Here is a 12,936-nt window from a genome sequence, read left to right on the forward strand (position 1 = left end):
TACTAGACTCATAAAGAGAAGTACAAACAAATTTCAATGTGAGTCTTTCCAGCATCACATAGCAGTTAAGTTATAAAACTGTCAGTAATAAAGCCAGTGATAGAATTCTCCCACTGGGGAAATACTGCTACAGAATTTTTAAACTTTGAAATTCTATATCAAGTACTACTTGATGGAACCACCTATCTGTTACCCTGTTAAAAACAAAAATTCTGAAACTTAACATCAAAAAGCACTTTGGCAAATAAAGAATCACTTATTGTGACCAAAAATTTTACTGCCATAAATGCTATAAAAGGCATAAACATATCAAGGAGGAACGAGGTAGAAAATATAGAAGCCTTGTAAAAACCTTCAATATTCAAGAGGAAGGCAGTGAAAAAGACCTTCTGAAAAACTACAAGATAGAAGAGCTAAAGGTGAAACATAAATATGTGCATGTATCTTTGGTGTTAAATTAACACTACCTCATGTAAAAATCACAATTTACTAACTCACAGGAACAAAGCATACTTACAGTTATGTGAACACTGAGGTATTATCATTGCAATGTTGAAATACTCGAAGCAAATTCCACACCGCAGCAAATCATCTATTGTCTGTAATGCAAATGTGCATATATACGTATCAGAAAGACATCAAAATTGGAAGTCTTGTCACAAAAGTTTTTCTCTATCCCCTAAAAAAAATTCAAATTCTTTGTCAAATACACAAATTCAAAAGCTAACTCCAGATAAACTGCAAGGGATCTTGACAAATAAAGAAAAATTTCTCTCATATGACTCTTACACATTCAGTCTCAGGTTGCCCAAATCGCTTTAGACAGCTAAAGATGATGGTGCACCGATTCTTGTGCCATATTGTCATCCCTTCACATAAAGGCTACTGTACTTCTGTTCCACTTCTAATGCACTTCCAGCTCTTACTCCAAGCCTCCTCCTCTTCGGATTCCAATACTTAGCCTATAGTCACTATTGGGTGAAAGGTGGCCATTGCCACCACACAGGTTAAGAATCAAATCAAAGAATGTTAAAGCCAAACACTAGAAACTGTCTAGTCAAAAGAGGAAACTGGTATCAAGAGCAGGCACAGAATAGTAGGCATTAGTCAAGTCAAAACCAAAATTCCTGTCTCCCTTCTGGCAGTCTAGTGCTTTCTGCATGGTACCACGCAATGGAGCCAAATGAGGAAGCCCGGAAAGAGCTGGGGCAGTGAAAGCAGAGGAAGGGAAAGTGGACAACTTGGAAAGAGAGATGTGTGCCAACCTGGAATGCAATCCAGAAGGAAAGGAACTACTTTTGCAACTTAAAATCTTTCAAATTGTTTAAAATAGTATTCCATTCAATGGAAATATTTTTTAAAAGGAGAAAGCTCTCGGCAGGAGGATCACTTGAGTCCAGGAGGCGTAGGCTACAGTGAGCCCACACCACACCACTGTACTGCAGCTTGCATGACAGAGCGAAACTGACGATGCTCTCCTTCATACTGGTATGAAAAGATTGCCAAGATAAGTGAATAAAGGAAATAAGGTACAGACAGTACATATTCTATGCTACCGTTTTTTTAAAGGAAGAGGTGAATAAGAATGTATTTTAATAGGCCTAGCATGGTGGCTCTTGCCTGTAATCCTAGCACTTTGGGAGGCCAAGGCAGGAGAATTGTTTGAGTCCAGGAGTTCGAGACCAGCCTGGGCAAAATAGCAAAAATCCATGTCTATAAAAAATTTTAAAATTCGTTGGGCGTAGTGACACATGCCTATAGTCCCAGCTACTCAGGAGGCTGAGGTGTAAGGATTGCTTTAGCCCAGGAGTTCAAGGCTGCAGTGAGCCGTGATTGTCACTGCACTCCAGTATGGGCGACAATGAGACCCTATCTCAAAAAAGAAAAAAAAGGAAAAAAGAATGCATTCTGTTTTCATCGTAAATATAAATAAATTATGAGAATATAAACAAGAAGTCATAAATAATGATCAGGGCCAGGAACATGGTAAGAAGAAGACTTTTACTTTTTATTTTATGTGTATTTTGAACCATGTGAACCTGAATTTTAAAAATTTAAACAAAAAAAGACTAATGTCACTAACGGTTCATATGATGAAATATTAGGCAGTCATTAAAGAACATGCTTTCAAAGGATAATTAATGCCATAGGAAAATAAAAATCAGAAAATAAATCTGTGCCAATAATACATAACAACTCTGCAGTTTAATCTTCAGAGCAATCTTACGAAGTCCACAGCATCAATATCCCAATTTTAAAAATAAAGCCTACAGAGTTCCTAAGTTGGCTGGATCAAACCCAAGAAGTTGACTCCACAGTGGTCCCAAATTTTAAATGCATAAAAACCAAAGGAAAATAAAGTAAAATGTTAAACACTGGTTCTCTGGGTGGTAGAATCATGGATGGTTTTATTTTTCTCCTTTATCTTACTCTGAATTTTAATTTTTTTCTACTGTGTACACATATTACATTTACGATCTGCCAAAAACAGTAAATTTTTGTTAAAGTAAAACCTGCCAAAATCTTCCATTATTGTGGATGGTAAGCTGTCACAGACACAAAAATTAAGAGCAGAGGCAGGCCCAGAAGCCAGAACTAGTCTATCATATCACACTTTCTTATCTATGCCATCCTTTTCTGGTGGAGGAATGATTCTGAAAGATCTGTAGCGCACAATTTGTGGAAGTTGACACTACATCAGATGAGCTATTTCTGTTAAAATTTCTGGTCATGTCACTCCAAGACAGTAACATGCATATCACATGTGCCTCAACCAACCAAACAAAAAATGATGCCTAAATAGAGAGTGGCCAGCAGATCCCCCAAAATTTCTTTACTTTAGAGAGAGAGAAAGTGAAAGAGAGAAGTAGAAAACAGGTTGGAAAATGTAATAATTACAAAAATATTCTTTAAGTTTTTGGGGTTACAGATTCCTTTGAAAACTGAATGAAAACTATGGACTCTCTTCTCAGAAAAATATACATACAAAAATTTTACAAATAACTTGAGACTCCAAAGTCTTTCGGTGGATCCTAAGTTAGCAACCATGCATTCTGAGTCAGACTTCTATTCAATAAAAGAAGTAACTTCAGTCAGATCTGCTTCTGGGATCTGATAGTTCTTTGTCCCTGGAAGAATTCAAGCAAAAATTAAGTGAGAAATTGGCAGATGTGTTATACAAGAGGTTAAAATACTGAAAGGGACTGGTTTTCTAACCTTAAGATTCCATGATTCTAATGTGAGCAAAAAATATGGGCTCAATCAACTCTCTGGTTGAACACTCACTGAACACCCTGTGGTGCCAAACTCTACATTCAGTGCTGTGGTGGGATACCAAAGTCAGAGAAGACATGGAACCCGCCTCTAAAGAACACTGAAATTGTGGGAATATGTAAAGTATGCTTAAATCTACAAAGCAGGAGCTTTACAGGTTACAGAGCTCTTTTACTTTCCTTATCCAAGTCAAGCTTCATGACAACAAATTAAAAGGGGAGAGAAGCACTTAACACCGTGCTAATAATAATAAAATACATTCACTGAATGCTTACTACATTCCAGATACTTTCAATCAAGCAACAAATATTTGAGCACCCACTTTGTGTCAGGCACTGCATTAAGCACGTGAATACACAGCAGAATCTGTGCCCACATACATCAACTAATTTATTTAATCAATCCTATGAACTGTTTATTTTTGTCTCTAATTTATAGTTGAAGAAATTCAGGCTCAGAGAGGTTAAGTTACTAACTGAAGGTCACACAGTTAAGAGGCAGAGAGGAGATTTCACCCAGGACCACTGGAACTCATATCTGTGCTCTTCTCCACTGCATCCTGGTACCAAGCCCACCACAACTTCAAAACTACAGTTTTTCTGGATCATTTCACAATGTCAGCTTCTCGTCATGCAGGTATCTCAAGTCTGCAAGCACTCTAGACGTCACTGATAACAGCAGGAAGAACAAGGCCTACTTACTTTAGCCTTCACTTAATTCTAAAGTCAAATTTATGAGTCAGTGGGACAGATACTATAATCCCCAAGTCTACAAAACTGAGGAAGAGAAGAAGGCTACCTTAGCCACTGTCAGAAACGGAAATAATCACAGAGCAAGAAGAAACTAAGCAACTGATTTTTAGCCAGCACAGCAAAGTGCATCTGCTCTTGAGCAAATCCAGGGCCCACCGCTACTGTAAATGGAAACTGGTATGCCTTGCTGAAACCGAAAGTGGCCACAAAAATAAATGTTATTTAAGTGAAATCATTAGATGCAATGCAAGATCAGAGCTGGGCCTGAGTCCTGATCTCTGTTTAAAAGACGGAGAGATGAGCAATTGTTAGAGAAGAGTGAGGGTGTGTTAGAGAGGAGTTGGGGCAGCATGTCACAACAAACTAGCACTAGGTTTATTGAGAATAATCAGAATAAATGAAAGAGCCTGTAAAGGAGACTACCTGCTCGGCTACGTGATTACATACATGTTATCTGATAAACTTTCCACCCAAAACCATGTCCGGTGTCACTGTTTAGTGCTTGACACAAAGTAAGCTTTCAGTAAAGATCAGCTGTCGATGTCACTGTTTAGAATAACTGCTCTTCTCCCAGTTGTTGTTGGGATTGGATCGCAGAATATCTGGTTCCATAAGACTGCCAACCTCAGCTCACCAGGCTTGTCCTTGGCACTTATCAGAGGAGTAAACTGAGACCCAGAGCCACGCGGTCGGCTAGTGGCAGAGCAGAGCCGGGTACCCTGGCCCAGGGCTACGCTCGCGCCTCATCCTTTCTCCTTAAGGCGAAGACATCCTCCTCAAAGGGAGGGACCTCCCCCCGCAGACACCCGGGAGCTCCCAACCTCTCCGAAGCACTCACCTTCATGACTGCCAGGCCCGGAGGCCACTGAGGCTCGGCCAGGGAGTCCATGGTCTCTCCCGAAGATGCTAGGGGTCCGCCACCCACTAGCCTCTGGCGCTCCAATACCACTCGAAATTCCCCGCGCTACTGCATTACGTCAGCAACCCGCGACGCGCCTGAGGCGGGCGCGGAGCCTGCCGGAAGTTGTAGTAGTATGTGGGCGGGGCGCCGCTTACGGTGCTTGTACTGCGCATGCGCCAGGCTTCTGCCACACTTACCTTGAAGAAAGTGAGTGGGTTAGAAAACCTAGAGCCAGTTGAATGTTAAGAAAAGATAGCCAGGAATCAAACCAAATCCAGACCACGACAGATCTGTCAAGGTCTAAGCTCATGACCCCCTTCGGGTCGCCCACCCTGATCGCAATGACGATCCGTCCCTGCTCTGAACAGAAGTTTTTATATCCATTACTTTCTCTCTCCCATTTTACAACACTGGGAGGTAAATGTTATCATTGTCAGTTTACACAAGAGGAAGGCTGCGCCCGAAAAAGAGGACAGAGTTTCGAGTCAGATTCCAAATAAGACATCTGGGCTTTAAAAGGGAGCTCTTGCTTTTATTCATATTAAGGAAGGAGACCACTACTACTCCTGCTGCCGTCCTCCCCACACCTTGCCTGGTTCACAAGACAGAAAAAAAGAGAGAAAGCAAACAGTTAGAAAGAAACAAAAGTAAGATAAATAGCCAGACAACCTTGGCACCACCATCCGGCCCTAAGAGTTAAAAAAAAAAAAAAAGTAATAATAATAACATCAACCTGGCCTAAACTACTTCTGTTATCTGTAAATTCCAGACACTGTATGAAAAAAGCATTGTAAAACTTTTTGTTCTGTTAGTTGATTCACGTAGCTCCCAGGCATGTTTCCACGCTTGCTTGATTTATCACGACCCTTTCACGTGGACCCCTTAAAGTTGTAAGCCTTTAAAAAGGCCAAGAATTTCTTTCTCGGGGAGCTCGGCTCTTAAGACATGCATCTGCCGATGCTCCCGGCTGAATAAAAAACCTCTTCCTTCTTTAACCAGTGTCTGAGAAGTTTTGTCTGCGGCTCGTCCTGCTACAATATTAAAATTTTAATGTACAGTTTTTCTTCAGAGAGAAGCACTGTTAACTTTGGCATATAGCCTTCCAGATACTTCCTAGGCAGATTGACAAACATTCTTTGCTTGAGCGAACTTTAATCAGGCTCCTGAACCTTCTCTTAGGCCAATCTGTGTACTTCCTTAAAAAATCCAGTTTTAGCAAAAAAAACCCTGCTAAATCAAGTTACCAAGAATCCCCACCTTTGATATGTGATCACCCTTGATATCTGATGGGTTCCTCATCCTCCACCGTCCCCCAGTTGATGTCTGATCACCCTGGCCTCTTCAGCAAGAATCTACTGTTACCCCTGATGTTTCCTCTTAGTAATTTTTCATGCACTGCTCCCCACCCTGCTTCCTGTCTATAAATTTCCATTTGCTCATGTTGTATTCAGAGTTGAGCCCAGTCTTCACCAATTACAAGACCCAGTTGCAGTGGTCTGTATACCTACTTGAATTGTCCTGATTAAGTCTTCCTTATTGTGCTTTAACAAGTATCACTGGACAATTTTTTTCTTAAACAAGATACAAACATAGATACTTTTTTTCATACATGTTATATTAAATGCATAGCTCTGCCAACTTGAGGGTTTTGTTTGTTTACTTAACCATACCACCATACCTCTTGAGACCTCTACATGTTTGTACATATAAATTTATCTCATTCCTTCTAATAGCTAGATAGACCATAATATGGATGTACTACAATTTATTTGTGTATTTCTGTATTATGGGGCATTTAGGTTGTTTCTAGTTCTTTTTGCTATTGCAAAGAGCTGCAGTGAACATGCTATCTCTATAAATCTTGGCACACTTGAGTCAAGATATCTGGGGATGATTTTCTATAAATGGAACTGATAGGTCAGTTTGTGTGCTCTCTGTGATAGGTAGCACTAAATGGTCCTCCAGTAAGGCTACACTGATACATTTGCACTTTGACCAAGAGATTATAAGAGTGCTTGTTTCCAAATGTGAAGCACTAATTAGCACGCCACTCAGCCTGTCTGTTCAACTCAGCATTCACCAACTGCCTTCTGTAGGCCTCTGTTGCATCAAGTCTTACAGGCAGCAAGTAGCACAGATGTGGCTCAGGGCAGAACCCTGCAGCTTGCCATGTCATTGTCGCCCCACGTGGTCCATTCACTACTTCATTTCACAAATATTTTCTGAATGCTTACAATGGGCCAGACACTTGAGCTTTCCTGGGAAACAGGCAGAGATCAGATTGTTATTGCCATCTTACAGATGAGGACACTGAGGTTCAGAGAGCTTACGACTTCACTCCTCTGAGCTCTCTTCATAAGAACCCTCTGGCCTCTGAGCCAAAGCTGTAGTAAATTGATTTTTCCCAGCTTGCGCCCAAATACTTGCTGGGCAATCATATTAATACTAATAGCATTTAGAGAAAGGACTTTAATAGCCACTACAATAATAGCTGACATTTATTAGGACCTTGTTATGCAAAGCGCCATTCTAAGTTTTTTACACATATGTACTTATTTGACTTATTCACAGGGCACCCTGTTGGTAGTGGAAGATGAAATATTTGAACTCAGGCAGTCTGGCTCGAGAGTCCATATTAACCACTACAGAATATTCTCATAAGGCCTTCATCATTAGAACTGAGTCTCAGAGAGGCAAGGGGACTCACATAAACCACAGTTTGTGCGTGGCATTGTCCAGGACTGAACCTAGGTCTTTTAACCTCTAGCCAGATGAAATCACCCATTGATTTTTTTTTTTTTTTTTTTTTTGGAGAAACAGTTAAGCAAACCAAGTCAAGGGGCAGAGCCAGGTCTGAGAATCTGAGGTTGTTGGACCTAGTGGGACTCCCAACAGGAAGATGAGGAATGGAGGTTTACGGTGCCCACCCCCGCCCCCCGCTTTGTATCAGCCAATCATAGAACGGCATGCAAATAAATGCCAGGCTGAACTGGAAAATGTTGGATAGTTCTGGATGCGGGAGAAGTGGGGTCTTGGAGAGACAAGGGAAAAGCATCTAAGACCAGGTCCGTGGCCTGAGTAAACCAGTAATCGTTTTTTTCACAGTACTAGTTGGACAAGGTAATTAGGTTTAAGGTGACAAATGGCTGGAAAGGTGAGAGAGGAAGAGAGAGGAGATGAGAAAAAAGAGAAAGAATGGGGAAGGAGAAAGGGAGAGAGAGAAAAGACAGGGACAAAAATGTACTCTTTGCATTCAACCATGGAGACAGATTTGGAAGAAGGCAGTACTTGTTGGTCCTGGGGCCAAAATTCATTTCCCTATTTATGGAGAGCCTCCAGGACAGAACCCGGTGCCATTCATCTCTGAGTGTCTGCCAATAGCTGCTGGGTGAGGCTGAATGAATGGATGAATCACCCATTAAGCCCACATTCCCATAAATCTTTTCCTCCCAGGCTGAGCGTTCCTCTTCCTGCCATCTTCAGCAGCACCCAGGGAGATAGATCCCATCTAGCCCACCTCTGAGCCCAGGAAGGAAAGTTCAAGAACACAAACTCACTTTGAGCTCAGGAGAAGGCATTTGTCTTGGGTGTTTATCTAACCCTGGGAGCCATTCTCCTCTTAACAAGCTGCTGTTTGTACGAACTTTCTCCTTCTGTTAGATCAATAAAGAGATTGTACTTCCTTATTCAGGACTAAAAACAAAATGTTCCATGTAAAATAAAAGCAGGCTAGTGTTTAGTGCAATCTTCAGTGGCACACAGCACACAGTGAGGAGCCAGAATAGGATGGCCCGATAAAATACAAGTTGCCCAGTAAATTTGAATTTCAGATGAACAGCACACAACATTTTAGTGTAAATCTGTCCCAAATACTGCACACAACATATTAACCAATTATTTGTTGTTTAGCTGAAATTCAAATATTTAACTGGGCATCCTGTATTTTTATTTGCAAATCTGGCAACCCTAATTAGGGAAGCATTCTCCCAACTGAGTGTGGGACCTGCCCTGGATTAACCTGGGAATGTCCTGTGGCCCCTGAGCTCCTTTCCAGGTTCTCTTCATCCTATTCCTCTCTGCCCAGCACTCTCTCTTCCTCTAGGCCCCATCTTCCTCATTCTAGTTATGGGAAAGGGGATATTAAAGGAGCTCCCTCTCTCCCCTTCCTTCCTTCCTTCCTTCCTTCCTTCCTTCCTTCCTTCCTTCCTTCCTTCTGTCCTTCTTTCCTTCCTTATTTTTTTCTTCCTTCCTCCCTGCCTCCTTCTCTCCCTTCCTCCATTCATTTTAACAAATGTTTATTGAGCCACTCCCCACTTGTGCCAGGTGCTAGAATACAGAGGTGAATAAGACAGATATGGTCTCTGCTCTCTCGGAGCTGGCAGCCTGGGGGCGAGCGTGGAACCAGGACAAAAAAAGAGAGTTTGTAAGAAAATGAGTAAGATAATTGCATAAAACAGTAACTAATGTAAAAACAATAAAAGAGGATGATGAAATAGACAGAGGAGGGGACACTGTAAATTGGATGATCCGGGAGGCTTCCTCTGAGGAAGTGACGTACGTGCAGAGACCCAACTGATAAGACAGAGGCAGCCATGCAAAGACCCAAAGACCCCAGAAATGGAGAGTTCCATGCCTTAGTAAAAAGTTCAGATTTTAATCCATGTTAACTTGGGCAAGTTGTTGACCTCTCTGTGCCTCAATTTTCTCATCTGTAAAGTGGGGATAATATTAGTATTTGCCTTGTAGGGATGTTGTGATAATTAAAGGAGTTATTGTAGGTATAATGCCTAGAAGGGTGCCTGGCAACTACTAAGCCCTGTGTGTCAGCTGTCATTAATATTATGTTGCTATAAGCACAGGTGGGAAGCCCTTAGATGCTTTAGGCAGAGGTGTAATTTACATTTTCCAAAGGTCATTCTAGCTGCTGGGTGAAGAAAGGATGGGAGTGGAAAGTGTACAGTAGAAGAAGGTGACAGGGGCTGAACCTGGGTGGCACAGTCCGGAGGAGGTAAAAGTGCTGTGGACCTCATGCTTACTGTGGACCCCAGTTCTAGGAAGCAGGCCTTGCTGTGTCCCTGTGACCAGGCCCCTACTTGATTCCTCCCAGACATGGACCCTGCCTTATTCTCTCCCTCCCAGCCCTGGGACAGCTAGGTCTTGTTTACACTTACAGACTGTGCCCATTACCCCCTCCACCTGCCTGTTAGACCGCCATCACCTCTGGGAGCTTCTCACTGGGGCCAGCTACCTGTCTGTCACCACAGCCTCTTCTTAGTAGGAGTCCCAACCCTTCCTATTGATCCTTCAAACAAGTGTTCACTGAGCACCTACTATATGCCCAGGCAGAGGTGACAAGTATACTAGACAGCGGAATGCCCAGTCCAAGCCCAGGTCTGCAGATGGGAAGAGCTTTGAGATCAGAGAGGAAGAACTTTTAAGGGAGGGAACTGTATTAGAGCTTTTTGGTTCAAAGTGCTGAATTAGAAAGCCAACTCAAAATGGCGTAAGCAAGAAAGTCAGCGTGTTAGCTCATGTAACTGAAAAGTCCTGAGGCTTAATCCAGGTGGTCTCTCTTCTTCCCTCTCAATCACTCTTTTTTTTTTTTTCTTTAAGACAGAGTCCCACTATGTCGTCCATGCTGGAGTGCAGTGGTGCGATCTCAGCTCACTACAACCTCCACCCACCCCGGGGTTCAAGCAATTCTCCCGCCTCAGTCTCCCTAGTAACTGGGACTAGAGGTGTGCCCCCAGCTAATTTTTGTATTTTTAGTAGAGACGGGGTTTTACCATATTGGTCAGGCTGGTCTTGAACTTCTGACCTCGTGATCTCCCTGCCTCAGGCTTCCAAAGTGCTGGGATTACAGGTGTGAGCCACCGCGCCCGGTCACAATCATTCTTTCTTAATGCCTTATATCTTCTTCCCTCATTGTCGGCTTAATGTTCATGCAGGCTCCCCCCATGAGAGGCCAACATGGCTCCAGAAGCTCCAGGCCTATATTCCATTAGCATAGCTGCCTTAGTAGAAAGGACGGACCTCATTCCCAACAAGTCTCAGCGAAAGCACCAGGACCAAGTCTCATTGGCCAGAATTGGGTCATATGCCCATCCTTGAACCAATCGCTGTGCCTCAGATTATCTAAGTATGAGTTTGGGAATGGGAGTGATGCCCCAAACGAACAACAGGGTATGACATACAGAAAAAGAGGAAATGGGTGCCTGCAAGTAAGCAGATTGCAAAAATGCTTGTAAATTCTTTCCCTGCCTACCCACACTTTGTTTCCACGGGACTCCTTCCAGCAACAGGTGGGTCTGTGGCTCCACTCTTCAAATCTGGGGTTGATCTTGTGATTTGCTTTGGCCAACAGGACATTAACAAGGGTGACCCAAGCAGAGGCTTGTGCACTAATAGCCACCATGGGAATAAGCCCCAGCTTGTGATCCTCCTGGGTGATCAGAGAGAGAGGGCCAAGTCATCTTTGTCACCCCAGCAACATCAAGCCACCTACAATATAGGAGTGAGCTCATCCTAGATTATCCAGCCCCAGCCAAAGCATCTGCTTACTGCAGAGAACAGCTCAGCCAACCCTGACCAGAAAACTGCTCAACATACCCACGGGATCACAGTAAATAATAGGTATTTATTCTTTTAAGCCTCTAAGTCTGGGCTTGGGTTGTTCCATAGCAATGGCTTACTGATGCAGTGATTAAAAACCACAGTGACCCTATACAGGAGTCTTCCACTTGCTGGAGCCTGGCTCAGGAACCCCCAGATACAGAGTGGCTGGAGCCCCAGTCCTGCTGGTCTTTCATCTTTCCCATAGCCAACTCCCAGCATCCTCTCCTGCTCTGTTAGACCCCTGTGCCTGTCTCTGCTCTGCTTCCATTCTGCTGCATAATTCCGATTATGCAGTGTCAGGGGCTAGCCCATGCAACTCCTCCTGCCTCCATAGGCTCCTAGCCACTCTTCCTTACAAAGAGGCAGTCACCAACCTGCAACTATTTGAAAGGTGTGTAGCTGAGTCTTGTGCTAGAAAATCTCTCCCACCATCCGTCATGGTGTCTGGACAGCCCCAGTTTTTCGGTTGTTAAAGTTTATTTGGTTTCCCAGAGCCCCATAGGAGAGTTGACTGCTCCTCTGGGGGAATGAAAGCAGGTTATACCTCTTATATTACAGCACAAACACACTAATTGCACCTGTTTAGTCTCCCTCACTAAACCATGGGCTCCTGGAGGAGACAGAACCAGCCTTTCTCATCCCAGCTCCTCTGTGCCCTAGCACAGCCATGAGTGACTGGAAAGACACCATGAATGTAGTGGGGACCCAAAAAAATGTTCTCTGGGTGAGTTACCCAGAAAGACACCAAACACAAGCCTGAACCTGGGACCCTGGGACATAGGAGTGCCAGGGCTCAGGGAGCCAAGCAAAGAACCGTTGAAAGGAGACAGAATTGTCACCAATTGATATAGTTTACAGCAACGAAGGGAACATAATTTAGAGTCACACAGACAGAAATCTGAGTCCATGCTCTGTCACTTACCATCTGGTCTCGGATAAGACACTCATTTCTCTGAGCCTTATTTTCCTCTTCTGTAAGACTGAAATAATAATGACTAACTTAGAGGGCTGTTATAAGGATTAGGTCTTTTAAAAAGGCTGGACAGCACCTAGCAGAGCACCTGTCACGTGGGGAATGGCTGCGTATGGCAGTGGGAGTTATAGTTGTAATTGTTACTGTTATCATCACTAATAAATATGCTGCCCAGAGGGTACAAAGGTTAAGAGCACCAACTCTGAAGTCAGACTGCGTGGGTCCAAATCTCAGCTCTCCCACTTGCTGTGTGTGGAGTGTGGTCTCTAAATACCATCCCCACCAAAAGGAATTAGTGTGTCTTGGAGAAATGTTTCATTGTAGGTCTGGGGCAGGGCAGGTACAAGATGAGCCTAGAATATCTTATTGTGCCCCAGTAAAGAAGTTGAAAACCAGCGGATGTAAAAGGCATTTTGAACTTG

At 43.1% G+C, this 12,936-nt stretch overlaps 1 protein-coding gene across 3 annotated transcripts in view; it reads right to left on the reverse strand.

The window, feature by feature from the left end:
* RAD18 (RAD18 E3 ubiquitin protein ligase) overlaps window positions 1–5,039 on the reverse strand; it is an 81,013-nt gene extending 75,974 nt beyond the window's left edge. For 2 of the 3 annotated variants that reach the window (XM_077993348.1, XM_077993347.1), the window contains exons 1-2: window positions 4,864–5,030; window positions 518–599 (exon numbers count right to left, since the gene is read on the reverse strand). In XM_077993348.1, the coding sequence (XP_077849474.1) occupies window positions 518–599; window positions 4,864–4,914 (133 nt within the window). In that variant the 5' untranslated portion in view covers window positions 4,915–5,030. Of the gene's footprint in view, window positions 1–517; window positions 600–4,863 lie in introns of all 3 variants that reach the window. The other variant, XM_015130348.3, reaches the window with a different exon arrangement.
* Window positions 5,040–12,936: the final 7,897 nt, after the last annotated feature.

This window comes from Macaca mulatta, chromosome 2 (assembly GCF_049350105.2).
Source record: "Macaca mulatta isolate MMU2019108-1 chromosome 2, T2T-MMU8v2.0, whole genome shotgun sequence".
In the NCBI taxonomy this organism is placed as follows: domain Eukaryota; kingdom Metazoa; phylum Chordata; class Mammalia; order Primates; family Cercopithecidae; genus Macaca; species Macaca mulatta.